Source organism: Anabas testudineus, chromosome 24 (genome assembly GCF_900324465.2).
Source record: "Anabas testudineus chromosome 24, fAnaTes1.2, whole genome shotgun sequence".
Lineage (NCBI taxonomy): Eukaryota > Metazoa > Chordata > Actinopteri > Anabantiformes > Anabantidae > Anabas > Anabas testudineus.
This window is the reverse complement of record NC_046632.1, coordinates 19,729,200-19,746,745: the sequence shown is the minus strand read 5'-3', so window position 1 is coordinate 19,746,745 and position 17,546 is coordinate 19,729,200. Positions and strand designations below refer to the sequence as shown.

General features: G+C 43.8%; 2 protein-coding genes across 4 annotated transcripts in view; one reads left to right on the top strand and one right to left on the bottom strand.

Moving 5' to 3' along the window:
• The first annotated feature begins 91 nt into the window (after positions 1 to 91).
• gpr132b (G protein-coupled receptor 132b) lies at positions 92 to 3,638 on the top strand. Its single transcript, XM_026341210.1, has 2 exons — positions 92 to 122; positions 1,777 to 3,638. The coding sequence occupies exon 2, from the start codon at positions 1,814 to 1,816 to the stop codon at positions 2,894 to 2,896; it is 1,083 nt and encodes a 360-aa protein (XP_026196995.1). The 5' UTR covers positions 92 to 122; positions 1,777 to 1,813; the 3' UTR covers positions 2,897 to 3,638.
• A 3,369-nt stretch (positions 3,639 to 7,007) lies between these two features.
• Positions 7,008 to 17,546, bottom strand: part of cdc42bpb (CDC42 binding protein kinase beta (DMPK-like)) — a 29,003-nt gene continuing 18,464 nt past the window's right edge. For 2 of the 3 annotated variants that reach the window (XM_026341146.1, XM_026341147.1), the window contains 17 exons: positions 16,116 to 16,190; positions 15,970 to 16,041; positions 14,992 to 15,097; positions 14,407 to 14,543; positions 14,191 to 14,330; positions 13,896 to 13,977; positions 13,595 to 13,811; positions 11,998 to 12,060; positions 11,604 to 11,845; positions 11,159 to 11,513; positions 10,862 to 10,959; positions 10,695 to 10,779; positions 10,488 to 10,605; positions 9,684 to 9,801; positions 8,128 to 8,236; positions 7,989 to 8,044; positions 7,008 to 7,734 (listed from right to left, as the gene is read on the bottom strand). In XM_026341146.1, the coding sequence (XP_026196931.1) occupies positions 7,612 to 7,734; positions 7,989 to 8,044; positions 8,128 to 8,236; positions 9,684 to 9,801; positions 10,488 to 10,605; positions 10,695 to 10,779; positions 10,862 to 10,959; positions 11,159 to 11,513; positions 11,604 to 11,845; positions 11,998 to 12,060; positions 13,595 to 13,811; positions 13,896 to 13,977; positions 14,191 to 14,330; positions 14,407 to 14,543; positions 14,992 to 15,097; positions 15,970 to 16,041; positions 16,116 to 16,190 (2,196 nt within the window). In that variant the 3' untranslated portion in view covers positions 7,008 to 7,611. Of the gene's footprint in view, positions 7,735 to 7,988; positions 8,045 to 8,127; positions 8,237 to 9,282; positions 9,517 to 9,683; positions 9,802 to 10,487; positions 10,606 to 10,694; positions 10,780 to 10,861; positions 10,960 to 11,158; positions 11,514 to 11,603; positions 11,846 to 11,997; positions 12,061 to 13,594; positions 13,812 to 13,895; positions 13,978 to 14,190; positions 14,331 to 14,406; positions 14,544 to 14,991; positions 15,098 to 15,969; positions 16,042 to 16,115; positions 16,191 to 17,546 lie in introns of all 3 variants that reach the window. The other variant, XM_026341149.1, reaches the window with a different exon arrangement.

Sequence of the window (17,546 nt, the reverse complement as noted above, 5' to 3'; positions counted from 1 at the left end):
GCTGTCAGCGCGGTCACGTGACCCCCACTCCCCACCCCCCCACCCCGCAGGAGTCTGTGGACGTCACGTCTGTTCATTCACAGACGGCGCGAGGACACGGACACACGGAGCGCGAGCGCCAGGTGAGATTTTACCTCTAGTCAGTGTAGTAATACTGCAGTATTACTGCAGTATTACTGTGGTACAAGTCAGAGTATTCTTAAGAACCTGGCTCATTCTGTCTGGTAGTACAAGTACTGCTGTGGTAGTGTGAGGATACTCTTTAGCTGTACTACAGTAACAGGCAGGTTGTAGTATTTTAATAATTCAACTTTATTAGTTTTAACTTCGTGTGTCTGTGTATTTTAATTCCGCTTCACAGGTAATTAATCATTTATTGATTTGTTTTCAGAAAAAAGAAAAACATTTATAAATCATACTACTACTACTACTACTACTACTACTACTACAAATTCCAACAATAATAAGCATAGTGAGAGTTCTGTGTTCTCACCTGTGGTTCCTTAAAATCACAGCATCAGTTCACAGCAGATCTATATAAGGTGTGTTCCAGAGGAACATACATGAATGTAGGAGAATGTAAACACACAGTAAGGTGTGGCTGGGTTCTGTCAGGAGTACAACTTGAACTGGATGTAGTTCTGCTGAACCCTTTACGTCTGAGCTCCATAATAAAAAAAAGCTACACCTCAGAATAATATCATGCACTGTTTGTATACTTTTACTCTTGGTGCTTTAAAGTATTTACAAAATCACATTCTGATTTTGAAAATACTTTAAAGTTTCTCTTTGAATATAACATTTTAGACAAAAGGGTGGAAACAATTTATGTTTTAACACTGCAGTATTACTGCAATAGCTGTAAAAGTACTGTGATATTACTGTTAGGAAACCCACTGTAGTACTACAGTTTTGGGACGCTCCGTCAGAACTGGAAAGTAACTACGTTCAATAAACCTGATTTTCTGAAACATGAAATGAACCAAACTGCGTTTCAGACTTTAAGACTTTGAGGTGATGGCATTCAGCGCTGTACAGATGTAGAAACTAAAACCACGTCCTGTAAACTCTCCAGACGGTTTGTGTAATAGTAAAAGATTCAAACTTCGTCATTGATTCATTTTGTTCCTGAAAACGTCTCAATGAGTCACAGCAAGCGAGAAGAAACGTGGGTGAATCAAAGGTCAGAAAGGATTTCTGTGAATTTGTTGTCACATCTTTCACACTGCAGGAACCTGACTGAACAGTCACAAGACTATTATTGTGGTGGGGTTTTCCTGCAGCCTGTCACACACAAAAAACACATCTGTAAAGTAAAAATTCTGTTTCACTTGAATTTCCATCAGCAGTTTGTTTTGACCGCATTCATTTCCTGCTGCGGATTCGTGTCTTTTATTGTCTCGGGTGAGGCAGGAAGTCAGCTCAGCTTCCATAACCTGATTAAACCTCTGAGAACCAATACAGGTTATCAGGTGGGGCAGACGAGTCATTTATAGTTCAATCAGCTGCTGGAGTTCTCAGTCACGTCCACTGAGGTTCAGCTGCTGGACAAAAAGTACTTAAGGAAAAAAACTTTATTTCTGTCACAATGTATGAAACCTTCACACACCTGTCCAGGTGAGGTAAACAGGTGAGTTGTGGCAACCAGGCTTCTGCTTTCCTCAGACTGACCTAATGAGAAAGAAGTTCCTTTGCCAGGATTCAACTTCAAACATTAGAAACAATAACGTATAAACAACTTGCTGCCGTCTGATTGGCTGTTCTCTCTCCCTGTAGACATCTGATTGGCTGTCTCCGTCTTTCTGAAGACACCATGCATGTGCTGGCAGAGACTGAAACTGCATCAACAACAACCAACAAGACTTTGGAGTGCCAGCCTCCATACGATGATGGCCGCCTGCCGCTGGTGCTGCTGTACAGTGTGGTGCTGGTCGTCGGCCTGCCCGCTAACCTGCTGACTGTCTACCTCACCTGGCTGCAGGTACGCAGGAAGAACGTGCTGGGCATTTACCTGTGGAGCCTGTCGCTGTGTGACCTCACCTACCTGTTCACACTGCCTCTGTGGGCGTACTATGTCAGTCAAAGTCACCAGTGGCCGTGGAATGCGGTCACCTGCAAGTTGACAGGTTACATCTTCTTCAACAACATGTACATCAGCATCTTTCTGCTCTGCTGCATCTCCTGCGACCGCTACGTGGCAGTGGTCTACAGCTTGGAGTCGCGGGGGCTGCGGCGGAAGCGCCTTGCCATCTTCATCACTGTGAGCATCGTCCTGACAGTTGCTGTAAGTCATCTCCCCGTCTTCATCATGAAGGAGGGAGACACCGCCGAAGGCAGCAAGCGCTGCTTCGAACCGAGTCAGAGCAGCCAAGTGGTGACGGCATTCAACTACGCCCGCTTCATGGTCGGGTTCCTGATCCCACTGCTGCTGCTGCTGGTGACAAACCACGGCATCTTGGCCAATGTGCAGCGAAGCACGGGGCTAGGGTTACAACAGAAGGAGCGAGTCCGCAGGTTGGCTGTGGCGGTGGTGGTCCTGTTCCTGGTCTGCTTTGCCCCGTACCACCTGCTCCTGCTGGTCAGAGCAATCCTGTTCCATTTCCCTCAGCCAGAGGACGGAATCTGTTTGTTTGAGAAAACCATGTACACCCCCTACACCATCTGCCTGGGTCTGTCCACTGTCAACAGCGCCGTCAACCCCATCCTATATGTCCTGTCCAGTGACAACATCCGTAAAGAGCTGCGCCGAGGACTCGCGCAGGTCTGCAACCGAGCACACTTGAGACCAAGATCTGACAGCAGCCAGAACAAGATCCAGCCCACCAAGAATACCTCAGATCAGAACACAACAACCAAGCCCAACAAGCAACAAGAAGAAAAAACACCTGGGACCTGACAGGACCAACTCTAAGCCCTTAGTGGTTTCTGATGGACTCTACAGGGCTATACTGGTGTCTGCTGTCTTTTAGGGACACTGCTGGTTTTTTACTGCTGGGCTCTACTGGTCTTTGATTGACTTGAACTGTGCCGTCTCAGTAGGACTTGGGTTTAGATGATCTGTTCTAATATGAACAGATGATGAACAGTCATAGATCTAGATGTGGAGGTCCTGTCCTGAAGGTGGAACAAAACAAAAATATGGAATCATGTCATCCAGAAAGTTGATTCTCTGAGGGTCAGGAATGAGGCCAAGACCAGCAGGCAGTGAGATCTCTCTGTGGACTAAAAAGACAGATCCAGGATCTTTCTCATACAGAGATTCAGACTGAGGTTCAGGAAACTGAATTGTGGAATTTCCAGAAGCCTCTTCATCACCATAGACTGGTTCACACCATGATCAGACAAAGTTAATTAAGTTTCACAGTGAAGCTTTGACAGTTCTAGGATTTCATCCTTAAAGGGTCTTAGCCCTCACTACTGTATAACATCATTACTAATGTTAATTTCCATTAGCATGGTAATGGGGATTTCCATTTTTTAGCACATCACGGCACAATTTCATTTGACTAATATGGGAAACATGTCAAACTGTTGTAGATTAAATGTGCTGTCAATTTTGATATAATTGATTTATAAATCTTTTCTCTTTGTAGGTTAGTTTGATAGTGTTTTTATTTGGGAGGCAAATAAACAGCCTGAACGAGCAACTCTCGTGTGTCATCTCTTATCTCTCATGTGGGAAACTGGGTTAGGGTTAGGGTTATCAAACTCTCTATCAAACTGGACGCCCTGCATTCAAAGTACTTTTACTTTGTATTTTACGAAGTATTTAGTTTTTTTTTTTTTTTATACTTTTACGTAAGTAACATTTTGAATGCAGTTCATGTGCAATTTTACTTGTTGCAGATTATTTCTACACAGTGGTACTGGTACTTTTACTGTAACCAGGACCAGAACATTTAAAATTAGAGTCCAGACTATTAAAGTGAGACAGGCTGTTATCAGAATGAGATAGGTTGTCAAGAGTGAGACAACTGCATCGCTGCAGGAATGCTGCATTTGGTTAGTTGCGTTGGTTCCGGTCCAGTTGCAAACGTGTGGTGTGAGTTTTACTGTGGATTTGTTCAGTTTGTCAGTTACATTAAGTTTTATTAATCAGATGCTGAGAAGTTACTTTAAACTACTTGGGAAGTAAAAGTAAGAAGCAGTAGAAAATGGAAATACGAAGTACAAATACCTCAAATTTACTTATTTTATTTACTAGCTTACTAGTAAATTGGACTGTGACCGGACAGAACTATTTGTTTGGAGGACTCAGACGTAGATCTGTGGGTTCCACAGCTTTCTGTTTCAATCAGGTGACGATCAAAGTGATTCAAATGTGAAGAACATGAAGTGTCCTTTTTCCCTTCCTCGCTTCTTTTTTCAGGAACAGCGTCGCTGAAAGATTCATCTGGACCTGAATCAGCAGGGGTCTAGGGCACTTCAACAACCACATTTGTGGGGACCTGGGGAGTCCAGGTCCTGCACGTCAAACATCTATAAACATAGTTTTCCTGCCACAGGTTTTAGACCTGGAAGAACAGAAGCATTTAGTCACTGAAAACGGGTCTGAACGTACAGTCTTCTCCAAAAGTACCAGAACAACGAGGCTGGTTAGTTTGGGTTTAAGTTCAAAGAGTTCAGAATCTCAGCTTATATCTTAGTCTTATTTGTTGCCATGTTCAAACCTACAGGTGTATTTTGTTACCAGGTGAGTCCTGAGAGATTGATTTTCAAACACTAACTAGTTTTACTAGTAAAACAACTAGTTTGACGTGTGAAGACTGTTTGTTGTTAAAAAAAGAATCAAAACAATCAGAGACGCTGGACACAGAACAACAATTTGAAAAAACAACAAACGCTGATGACAGAAGCCAAAAACCACTTTCAGTGACATCATCAAAAGGTTCCATCTTCTGTGTCTCAACGTTAACGTCGCATCAATAACAACTGAGATTCTGAACTTTTGTCTCATATTCACCATTTGATCTTAAACCTAAACTGTTCGGGTCCAGGGGTCCGTTCCTGTCTTACCCCGGACTTGTAGACTCTCAGACGAACAGATTAGCATTACACTGCTGCTCCAGTCGTCCAGTATGATTCACCTCTGCAAGACCAGTAATTGGAACATTCGGATCTTATTCCAAAACCAGGACTCCGGAAAATCTCTTATTCTAACTGGAAAGAGATTTGCAATGATCAGATTACACTAATAATAAATGCAGTTAAAGTATCAAAAGTAAAAGTACATGGAGCCTGTTACTGATATTACCCTTGCTTGTAGTGGTGGTATTAGTAATGTTCGTAGTATCCTCAGACAGCTGAACCTGGACCATGTGGAGAGAACTGGTAACATGGTACCAGTACTTCACACACTGTTCATATTTAATAAAACATTACATATGTGTAGAATATGAAGTAGCTAGTACAAGTACGTGAAGATGAAGTAGCTGAGAAAATGTACTGAGTTTAAACATGAAACAGACAAACAAGTGTGAAAACATGAAAGCAACAGGTCCAGAACTTGTCCTGGGATCTGAGGGTCAAACGAGTTCACATGTCAAGTCATGAACATTTATAAATGTTTTAATCAGAAACATGTTAAAAGACTTTGAATCTGGAACAGGTGAAACATTCACACGACTCCTTTAATCATTAATCACAGAGCTGTAGATCAGACCCGTTTGTTTCGGTCTGGATTCAGCAGAGAAGCCACCGACAGGAACCGAGGCCGTTTTTTTGAGAGTTGAACTCTCACAGGTGCACGTGGACTCACCACAGACAGTATCTCTGTGTGTTAACAGGAAGTTATAGAAACCAAACACTTTCCTGTGATGAAAAAACAAAAGAGTCTAAACATCCGATTCCTCCAAGATTCAAGACGGTGAAATGAGAGAAATCACATAAAAATGTATAAGAATGAAAAGAAACATGTAGTTCAATAGAAGTTTGGTACCATAAATAAACAAACACAAGACAGAAGCACAATTTTAGAATACTTATTGCACAGTGATGTATAAAAGTACCAAAGCTAGTATTAAGCACTGCACACTTTAAAAAATGAATGTAAATGCTGTAGTAGAGTGGGAGGTAAACAGAGCAAGTATAAACTGAGAAATTCAGACGATGGAAACCTGCATGAATCACGGTTTAATACGGTTAGAAAAGTCACCGGCAGCACCGGTGAATAAACTTTAAACTGAACTGAGCTGCGGTGTCTCTCTAAGCTGCACATCAACACAACTTTACTGAATAAAAGCTTAACCTGTTGCTGATGCCCTACATACTGTCTGCAAGGCGGCTACACAAACTAAACACAATGTGAACAAAGAAGACGTTCAACAGACAGATAGGAACAGACGAGGTGATGACTGGTCCGGGACCATCATCTCAATCCACAGATCCACATTAAAGTTCCAGTAGAGTTGAGCATCCATCAGGGTTCTGGTTCTACATTTTCATTTTGTGGGACACGTTTGTGATGGTTTTGGTGGATCAGTGGGATCCTGAATCAGTTGAATCTGTGAAACATTAGACAGTTTGGTGTTTCACAACAAGAAAAAAAAAAAAAGGTAAATAAATAATTTAAGTTTTGTTTCTGTCTTTGTGATGTTTACAGCTGCATAAAAAACTGCAGAGACAATAATTCTGATAAAGATCTTCAGACAGATTCAGCTTCATCTGTCTGACCCAGTTCCTGCTCTGGTCTGTGATTGGCTCAGCTGTCTCTCTGCTCTAATTCAGTTACTCCAATTGGCTGAGGGTGGTCTGTCTTTAATGATTAATAAACCTGTCAGACTCAACCCATGGTTTAATGAATGTTTAATGAGGAGCCTTGGTACCTGAATAAAATATGATAAAACTTCTACATAGTCTGGTGGGGAGCTGTCCTCTGACCTCACTGACGATCTGTTCTGTTTTATTCTGACCTGCTGCATCATTTACAGCAAATAATAATCAAACAGATGTAAACACCACAAGCTGTTTCACCTGTGCAGGTGTGTCCACCCACCCGACACAGAGACTGAGACTTTCGGAGACTCTTTTATTGTGTTCGGCTGCTAACAGGTTCATAATTACAAAGATTCTTTAAATGGTGATACTGGAGGAAACAAAGCAGTAGTGTTCAGGTGTGCCCCCACCCGACTCCACTTGATGACAAAGGTGTGGGGTATAGAGGGGGCATCAAAAACGACCATCACTGACACAAAATCAAAGATTATTCTTTTCCTACAACAACAACAAAGATGATGATGTGCAACATTAACAAAACTTTAAAATTAATTCAGTGTTTTTCCATCAGAGTGAGACCTCCTGTCTGTAGGAACAGCTAGCACATTGGCCAACAGCCCGCTAAAGCTCAACAGGAAGTAATTGGATACAGAAGAAGAAAGAATGATTGGTCCCACAGAGCCAATCAGAATAAAGGTCAAAGGTCAAATACAGCAGCTGTTGGCAGGGGATTAAAACCAGGGGGCAGAGCTTCCTAGACGGTAAAATCCAACAAAATGAAAGCAGCAGGAAGCGCAGAGTGACCCCCCCAACCCCACAATAAAATCATCAAAGTAAAACTTAAACTCTCAGTCTGCAGCCTGATTAGTTCATTGAGCCGGGGGAGGGTTGGGGGTCTCAGGGCTCTGAGTCAAGTCCATCCAGGGTCAGCTGGCTGCGGTGGGGGGAGTTGGGGCTGGGGGGGCTGCTCGGGTTGGAGCTGTTGGAGGGGGTCGAGTGTTTGGTGGAGTCTGAGTCCAGCTGGGGGATGGGGGACATTCAAAAGAGATGGGGGGGGGGGGGGGGAGAGAGAGAGAGAGAGAGAGAGAGAGAGAGAGAGAGAGAGAGAGAGAGAGAGAGAGAGAGAGAGAGAGAGAGAGAGAGCAGAACAGATGAACATGTTAAAAAAAGACTACTGATCCTCAGGTGGTTCTGATCCAGGTCCATGTGGGAACTGGACTTTGATTATCATGCATATTAAAAGACTGAGTTAAACTACATTTACAGTGTGTTACCTCTCGGTCCAGGTCCTGGTCCAGTTCAGAGCGAGAAGAAGCTCCACCCCCAAAATCTGAACCAACAGAAACAGATTAACCACAACACCACAGCTCACCTGGGGCTGTACAGGTGATGTATACACACAGGTGATTTTACCTGATGCGGTGCGAGTGATGTGTGTCTTGTTTCTCTGTTGCCGGGAGATACTGGACAGGGGGCGGGGTTTATCTTTGAAAGACTCGTCCTGAGAGGAAGGCATCACACTCTGCACACACAGTAAAACACAGTGAAGACAGGTGGAGAACAGGTGAGTCAAGTCTCAGGACCACCTGTGGTTGAAGTAAAGCCCTGATCACTAATGTCAGTAAACAGCTGAGCATCAGCTCAATGAGGAGGGATTTCTGTTTCCTGCTGTAAAGACTGGATCAACTGCTTTGATCATCAGAACCAAACACCCGACAGGTCACCTGCAACAATTACCTGTAACAGGTAAAAAACTTCCAGGATGAGAAAAGTGTGAGAACAGAAATAAGATAAAAGAGCAGTTCTTCAAACATCTAAACCAGCGGCATATACCACCTGGTGGTCTGGTGCAGTTCCCTCATCCCACCCAGATTCTACTCCTGTTGGTCGGGGCCAGAACCCATAAAAGATAAATTAACCGAAAGTCAGAATTTACAGGCGCCTCTGCAGGAGTGACTCAGAATGAAGGTGAAGAGATCAGCTGTTCAGTTTGAACTCTACAGCACGAAGCAGAGGAAGCTCAGGTAAAAAGACCAAACAGAAGACAGAACTTCATCTTGAACGCTGAGTCCAAAGAACCTGTTGCTAAGACCTTTAATCGGGTTTTCAGTTTCATTCATTATTAAAAGTTCAACAGCTGCAGCTCGAGATCAGAAGCTGCTGAAGAGTTTGTGCTTCATATTTAATGTGAAGTTTCGTGTTTATGTGACGCATCTGATCACCCAACAGTAAAACTGTTTCCTGATTCACTTGGTTTTAAACTTTAACTGAGCTGTTTCCTAGCCAGCAGACTTCCCCTCCTCCCCCCTCTATAACACACGCATCTTTCACCAAGATTTAACGCTGCGGTCAGGACTGCTGTCATTTCAATTTCCGATAGATATTCTGGTTCTTAAACTACAATTTTTCTGACCTAGGGACTGCAGCTGTCCGATGAACAGGTGTTTATTTAGCACCTGAACACAGCCTTAATCAGAGTCAGAGAAATTAGCTGACCACTGCAAACTAGAGATGAACAGGAGGGGGTGCAGGGTTGGGGGGGAGGGAGATCGAGAGAAGCTGGCCTACCCTTCCCAGAGAGGAGGTGGAGGGAGAGGAGGAGGAGGAGGAGGAAGGCTGCAGGAGGCTCTGCTGGGAGGAGGAGCAAGAAGAGGCGTCTTTCTGCAAGAAGGCACCGGCCGACGCCGACGTCATGTGATAGACGTGCTCAAAGTTGGAGGGGGGGGAGATGAGGGTGTGACGGGAGGAGGACGAGGAGGGGGAGGGAGAAGGTGAGGGGGAGAGAGAGGTGACATCACCAACCTGTACAGTCAGGGAAGAGGAGGAGGAGGTGAGGAAGGTAAGATGGGGGAAAGAGGAGAGAAGAAAGGAATCAGTGTGACGAACAGAGCTGTCAGACGGGGAGGGGCTGGAGGTGGGGGAGGTGATCATGCCGGTAGGAGGAGGGGGCAATATAGAGAGGAGGTTACCAAAGGGAGGTCCATGAGGACCTGCATCCCGTCTCCTGGTCCCATGTGGGCCACGTGGTTAAAGTTGGTCGGATTAGAAATCATCCTGGACCTGAGCTCAGGGTCTCTCAGCATCTCCCTGCAAACACATACACGACACGTGTTACATACAGAACTCAAAACAGAACACGACACACGTCACATACAGAAATCAAAACAGAACACGGCAAAGAACACAAAACAGAACACGCACGTGTCGTGTTCTGTTTTGTGTTCTGTATTTGATGTGTGTCGTGTTCTGTTTTGTGTTCTGTATGTGAAGTGTGTCATCACATACAGAACACAAACGAAACGGAACACGACATATAAGCTGCTTTCACATGTGCACTGACACTCTGAACTTTACCCGGGTGAGCTGTATGTGAAACGTTCAGCTCGAAGATTACCTGGACTTTATCAAAGCACCCATGTCTGGGTGAGCTCAGGTGGGAACAGAGCAGGTGAGAGTCCGGAGTATTCACAGCGAATGAGGGGCGTTCTTTCCTTCTGGAAACCAGAGTTGGAAACATAAAGCGTTGTTTCTAATTGTGACTTCTACTGATGCGCTGTAAACAAAACACCATTGATTTCTGCGGTGTACTTTTTGTGTCCCCAAGTGGGAACGCAGGTCACACAGACTTTCTCCTGCTGTGTGCTGTATTTGTGAACCCACTAGTCTGTGTAATGGCTGGATCCGATCCTTTGGAGACAGTCCGGAGTGCGTATGTGAAAGCGGCTATAAAGAACACGTCACAAACAGAACACTTCACAAGTCAGTGGAGTCACCTCCTCTGTTGCAGCCGCTCCTCCTCAGGAACCTTGAAGAGAAACTTCCTCTTGCTGCGAGTTCGAACCATCAGCTTCCTGCTGTGGTCGGATGTCTCGGGGATGGTGAGGTCTCCCTCTGAGGATAGACAAGTGGAGAGATATTAGCTTTGCAGTTGTGCAGTAGTGGTGTAGCGTTTGAGTCTGGGTGTGTCTCTCGACTGTTACCTGATGACGTATTACTGAAGTAAATCAGACGTGGAGGTTCTGAACTCAGCAGGTTCAACGTCCCTTCGATATTCAGTGGTCTGATCTGAGGACAGAGACACAAGGTTTCGGATGGTCCTGAACTCTCATTGGCTGGTTCTAGCCTGTGCTGTGCTGTGAATGGTTACCTTGCGGAGGGAGATGGTCTGGACCCACTCTGTGGTGTGGATGTCGAAGACATCAACTTCATTTTCACTGTAGACCGTAAGGTGTGACAAGTTCGAGCCTGCACACAACGGGGACAGGTTTCACACCCACACACCTGTTACTCATATACCTTTAACCTTAATTATAGGCACAAGGGACCAGCTGTCTAAACCTGCCTGAACTCACCTGACCACCAGCTACACTGATGTGAACTCACCTGACAACCTTAACCTGGTCTGACTGGTGTTCTAATTATGGTAACATGATGAATAACGTACTGCATGCAAGTGGTGACGCAGGCCACATCAGCTCCTGAGTTCGGGACCGGCGGCCCTGTCCATCCACATAGATACCGAGCTGGCTGAAGCAGAGCAGCACCTCGTTGGATCCAACTTCCAGGGCATGCAGAGCGTCCAGGGGCTGCTGGGCCAGGAAGGCCAGTGACGGATCTGCTGGGCTCACCAGGCTGATTGGGGATGACTCCCCCTGCAGGGCCAGCAGAGCAAAGCCAGAGGGATACCCAACACACAGCCGGTCTCTTACCATACCCAACCACTGCACCACTCCTGGAGCCTGAACCTCCCACAACCTCTTATGGTGGGGTTTAGCTCGGGTGATCTCGTAACACTGAACCTGGGGGAAGACAGAACCAGAACATTATAACTGGAACAAACGCACCACGAGTACTTCATGTAAAGATCTGATTGAATTCAGGTTTTATACCTTTTGTTTGACAGAAGCCAGCAGGCAGGCTGGGCCTCCGGGTCGGAGGACCCCTGTGACCAGAGCCTGGCAGCCTTTGGTGTCAGGCAGTTTGATATCAAAGGCGGGCTCTGCACCCTCCAGAACCCCCCAGGGGTGAAGGTGAATGTGGCGGTTCCTACCACAGAGCAGAACGATGATTTTCTCCTTGGGGATCAAATCGATCTGATAAACCTTCTTGCTGTCGACGGCTCGCAGGATCACTGCAGGGAGAGGCCAAGGTTACTTATTTACAGGAACTGAACTCTAAACGCTCTAAACCGAGCTTGCTGTGGACAAGCTTAGGTTTTACATCGTTGTAAAATATCAAAAATACAAGAGTTTAAACAAGCATGGGTGATTTGATCTGTCTCACCATCTCTGGTGACCTCAACCACAAACAGTCCGTCTTCAGTTCCCAGGACGATTCTCTCCCGATCTGCAGAAAAACACAATGTGTTTGCTCTTTAGAATCATACAAAGAATCAATCTGAGAAACCAGCACCTGAAAACTCACTGAGCTGTCTGAAACTATCACATCAGACAAAACAAGCCAGTCTTGTACCCTCAAGACGGGATCTACAGTGCATCCAGAAAGTATTCACAGCGTTTAACTTTTGTCACAGCCTTATTCCAAAATTGATTCAATTCATTACTTTCCTCAGATTTCTATATTTAGTTATTTGGCTAATACTTTTATCCAAAGCAACAAGTTAGGTACGAAACTAAATATCTAAGGAATAGGAAATTGTACAAAAATAAGTTTGAAATCTTTGCAAATGTATAAAAACAAAAAAACTAAAAACAGATCATATGTACATAAGTTTGCACAGTCTTTGCTCAATACCACCTTCAGCACCAACTACAACCTCAAGTCTTTTTGAGTATGATGCTACAAGCTTGGCACCTATTTTTGGGCAGTTTCTCCAATTCTTCTTGAAGTACCTCTCAAGTTCCATCAGGTTGGATGGGGAGCGTCGGTGCACAGCCATGTTCAGATCTTTTCAAAGATGTTCAATCAGGTTCAAGTCTGGGTTCCAGCTGGACCACTCAAGGACATTCACAGAGTTGTCCCGAAGCCACTCATTTGTCATCTTGGCTGTGTGATTAGGGTCTTTTTCCTGTTCAAAGATGAACCGTCACCCCAGTCTGAGGTCCAGAGCGCTCTGGAAATGGTTTTCATCATTGATGTCTCTGTACATTGCTGCATTGCAAACTTCTTACATTTAGAGATGATGGAGGCCACTGTGCTTAGTGGACCCTTCAATGCTGCAGAACTTTTTTTGTACCCTTCCCCAGATCTGTGCCTCGATATAATCCTGTCTTGTAGGGCTTCAGACAGTTCCTTGGACTTCAAGGTTTGGTTTGTGCTCTGACAGGAACTGTTAACTGTGGGACTTTATATAGACTTGTATAGAATTGTATGTCTTTCTAAATCATGTCCAATCAACTGAATTTCCCACAGGTGGACTCCAGTTAATTAAACATCTGAAGGATGATCAGTGGAAACAGGATTCACCAGACCTCTATTCCGAGAGTCATGTGAAAGACTGAATACATATGCACATGTGATTTATTTTATTTTTTATTCCTTTGCAATTTGCAAAGATTTCAAACAAACATCTTTCACTTTTTCATTATGGGGTATTCTTTGTAAAATTTTGTTAAGTGTTACTTAAGTGTTATCCAATATACTTTCTGTACACATTCTCAAACCTCTGAAAAAGTTTTAGTTATCAAAATATTGTTTTAATTTTCCCAGATCTCATAAAGTTTTTAAAACTCTGCCTCTGCATCTAAAACTACCTTTTAAAACCTTTTAAATGTTCTCAGGACATCTCAAAAACTGCCAAAATCTTCTCAAATCCAGACCTTCATAAGCATGAGAACAAAATCAGATCTGTGGAGAACTACACAGTACTTCACTCCATCAGTATTAGGATTAGTAGTGGTTAGTACTAGTTGTCACTGACCAAGCACTGCAGCGGACAGCGTGGTCTTGATTATGGGCAATGAAGCATCATAGGCCTCATGCAGAATGTGAACTTGTCGGCTCTTCAGCAGGTTCTTGGCCAGGATACTCTGCAGACTCTCCAGGATTCTGACCCACTTCCTCTTTTCTACCTCGCTCTCTGCTAGAACCAGCAGAGACACGGTGGAGAGCTGCGAGATAAGCTGCGAGGACGTCACCTGATCATAACGACAAGAAGAACAATCAGGACAGACCAAAGGTCAACAGTCAGACAGGGGGTCTGAGGGCACGGTAGCTCCTACCCTGAAGATGCAGGGGATGTCCTTTCTGGTAGCGTGGATCACATCAGACGCCAAGACAGAGCTGACAGAGAACTCCTCATCTCTGAAACAGATCGTTTTTCTCATCAATTTAAACATGTTTATTAAAATCCCCTAAAGTTTAAAATAGAATAAAAATTCAATTTGATTTTCTCAAAAACACTTTTTACAAAAATCGAAACCTTCTTACAACTTTCCAAGTCTCCATAACTCCACAAACCTTTACAATACAACACTTGTGCTACTACCATGAGCGACTGACAGGTGGAGTGGTTACCTGAGGTCGAGGACCAGACTAGCCACCACCCCTGGCTGGGTGGACTTCCCCTCTGGGACATCGTAGAGAAACAATTTACAGTCAGAGACCACAGCGAACGCTCGCTGCCAGCCCTTCTTCACCCCGCTTGGCTTTGGGATCTAAACAGAGAGATGTGAGTCAGGGATGTGGAAGTACTGTACAACTACTACGGTGTGAGTTCTGCTGTGGTCTTACCCTGACGTAACCCTTGTAGGCAGTGCCAATGCCTCTCTGGACGTCGATGCCCTGTGGCCTCTTGGCCTGCTCTGCTGGGATGGGGCAGACCAGGGGGGCGTGGTCTTTACAGGAAACATGGCAGATGAAGGAACACACTGCAGAGAGATGTCAGGTTTCAGCATCTTGTTTGTATGTCTTGTATCAGAGCACACTAGTCTAGTTCTGGATGCCGTCACTCCAAAACCATGATGTATGTTGGTAAAGACCCAGAATTACTGATCAACTGGTTTCAAACCATTTCCTCAGTCACTCCTGCTCCAGTCTTATCCTCACAGTTATGGGTAATCTAGGTTCTCTTTTCTCCTTGTGAAGTTTAGGTGTCTCTATGACTTAGACTCTATCTGAGAAATAGATTCCGGTCTGCTGCAAATGGTGCTGCATGAACACACTTCCTTAAATTCAAACTTCCATGTACCTGTTCTTATATTGTGATAAATAGAGGAAGACTGTAGTTTAAAGGCAGGTTGTTAGAAGCAGCAGCGATCCTTCTGCCAACCAACCCAACACTAACCAGGTGGTAACCACCATCTACAGGTTTTGTACCTTCACAAGCGTATCCCTGTCTGATGAGTCCCACCATCAGTGAGGTGCAGTGTGTGCATTGAGTTGGACTGGAGAAAGTCTTGATGCTCAGCTGGTGAGCATTGGGCTGTGAACACAAACAACATGACACATGTTTAGGAAAGTCATCTCATTTACAGTTAAAAATTAAAGGACGTAAACTTTTCATCTCTGAAACAGAAAACATAAAAAATATTAAAAATCTCCATCAAGTCCCACTGCTCTTCTTAAAAATTCACCCAGTCTTCTCAAAACCATGTGAAACTTCTCATATTTTAGTCAACTTACTGCTTGAAGCTTCACAAGACTGCCCAAACAACAAGATTTTAATCAAGCTCACATGAACTACCTGAACCTTCTAAAAACCTTCTAAAAACCTTCTAGACTTCATCATGAATCTGAGAACCTGAAAGTTTTTTAAAACTTCATTGATTCTAAACTCCCTGAACCTTTGATAACTCGGACTGTGGACGGGGCCAACAAAGTCAAAAATCTTTTCCAATCGATTCCAGGCTGAGCTGCAGAACTGCGAGTCTGACACTGTGGTCTGTAGCTCAGGTGCTCCACAGGGGACAGTTCTGTCTCCATTCCTCTTCACCTTGTACACCTCAGACTTCAGGTACAACTCAGTCCTGCCATCTTCAGAAGGTCTCTGATGACTCTGCAGTTGTAGGATTTATTCAGGGTAGGGGAACTGACAATTTATGTCTTTAAAATTGCTGTTATTCCAACATGAACTATATACCCATTTTCATTCATCTCACATATTCTGTATATATATTGAGTTCTGTATTTCTGTATTTATGTTGGTGTTGGATCTTTTCTGGTTCATTTTCTTTCTGTCTGTGTTGAGAACAACTGTAATGAGGCAAAACAACTTCCCCCTGGGATTAATAAAGTTTTTAAAGTCATCACAGGATCCCCCAAAGGTAAGGTAACACCTGGGGGAGCCCAGGTTACCTTTGTTGAGGGCGGTGCTGAGCTCTGGTAGGTGGGGGAGGGGCTCTCTGGGACTGATGCTGCTGTAACTTCCTGTTGACACAAACAAAATGGATTCAGATAAATAATCAAACTTTACATCGACAGACAATTAGGGTGAGACTGACCTCATGTTCGGAGGTGGTGGAGGGTGAGGCGGGGGAGGTCTCTAATTTCAGGGGGGTGGAGTCAATGTCTGTGGTCTGAAGGTAAAAAAAAAAAAAAAAAACACTGGTGATGCACTTGAACATAACAACAGTCTGTTTGTGTTCATGTCACACCAGGAAACCAGCACCAGCACAGAAAGAGTAGAACGAAGGTAACAGCACAAGTAACATTCTGTGGTGTTGGCAAACCCAGATGAAGCTTCGACTTGTGGAAAATAAACAAACCAAAAAAAAAAAAAAAAAAAAAATATATATATATATATATATATATATATATATATATATATATATATATATATATATATATATATATATATATATATATATATGTATGGGTATATTTTGCATTTGAGTCAGTGGTAGGCAAACTGTGTCTTAGAACTTTTAAAACAAAAGGCAGACACGTCAAACCTTGCTGAGCATCTGAATACAGATATCCACATATTTACAAAGAATTCAAGGTGAGCAAATTTAACTTACATTCACATTAATTTTAAGTAGTTCACATATTGAAATGCTACTGTTATTCCCTTTAAATTGCAACCGCTGTGTCTGCTGTGGCTCCACATTTTTACAAAGGTTAACATTAGGTTTTTTAGGCTAATCAGGCAACACAAAATAACATGAACTGGTGATGCTCAATGTTAATGGAGCATTCAGTTTGTTAATATGCAGTGGTGTGTGTGTGTGTGTTAGCATGCCGTGTGTGCAGCACCCTCTGGGGTTTATTCTCTGGGCCAATGTGGTTTCAGTAGTATTGGTATCAACTAACACATTTCTGGTATTATGACATCCCTAGTACTAATCCCCCCTAGACTGGGACTCCAGACTCGAGAGGAAAGGAGGATAACTTGCAGAGATGTTACAGACACTGATGATCCCAGCTGTTACACAAACACTTCCACAGAAAAAAAAAACAAAACACAATGATGGCAAAATTAGTAAAGATGAAATTTTCACCCTGTAGTGAGTAATTTTCAAAAGAAGAATTGAATGAATTTCAATGTAGATTATGACTGGGTTCTTCTTGGTCTCTACAGGACTATGTATTTATGAAGAACTGATCTGGGACAGACTGTAGACCATCTCCAGACCTGCAGATAAACTACGAGAGTTTTTTGATGATACAAACCTAACAACATTTACAGGATGTAAGCTAATCAGTAATGACCTAACACAGGGTTAATGGGTCACTGTGTCAGCTCACTGTCTAACATCTATTAGCACAATGCTAGCAGCTACGAGGGGTGCTGAGGATTGTAGTTAACCTACAGATTAACTTACTTCCTCCCAGAGAGCGGGCAGCAAGGAGGCGGAGCAAATAGACACCTCCATGGTGCAGAGAAAAAGCAATACCACCATTTGAGTGACATCATCGTGGTCATGACCTGC

Coding starts and splice junctions, on each gene's coding strand:
- gpr132b (XM_026341210.1), top strand. CDS start 1,814: ATGCATGTGCTGGCAGAGACTGAAACTGCATCAACAACAACCAACAAG.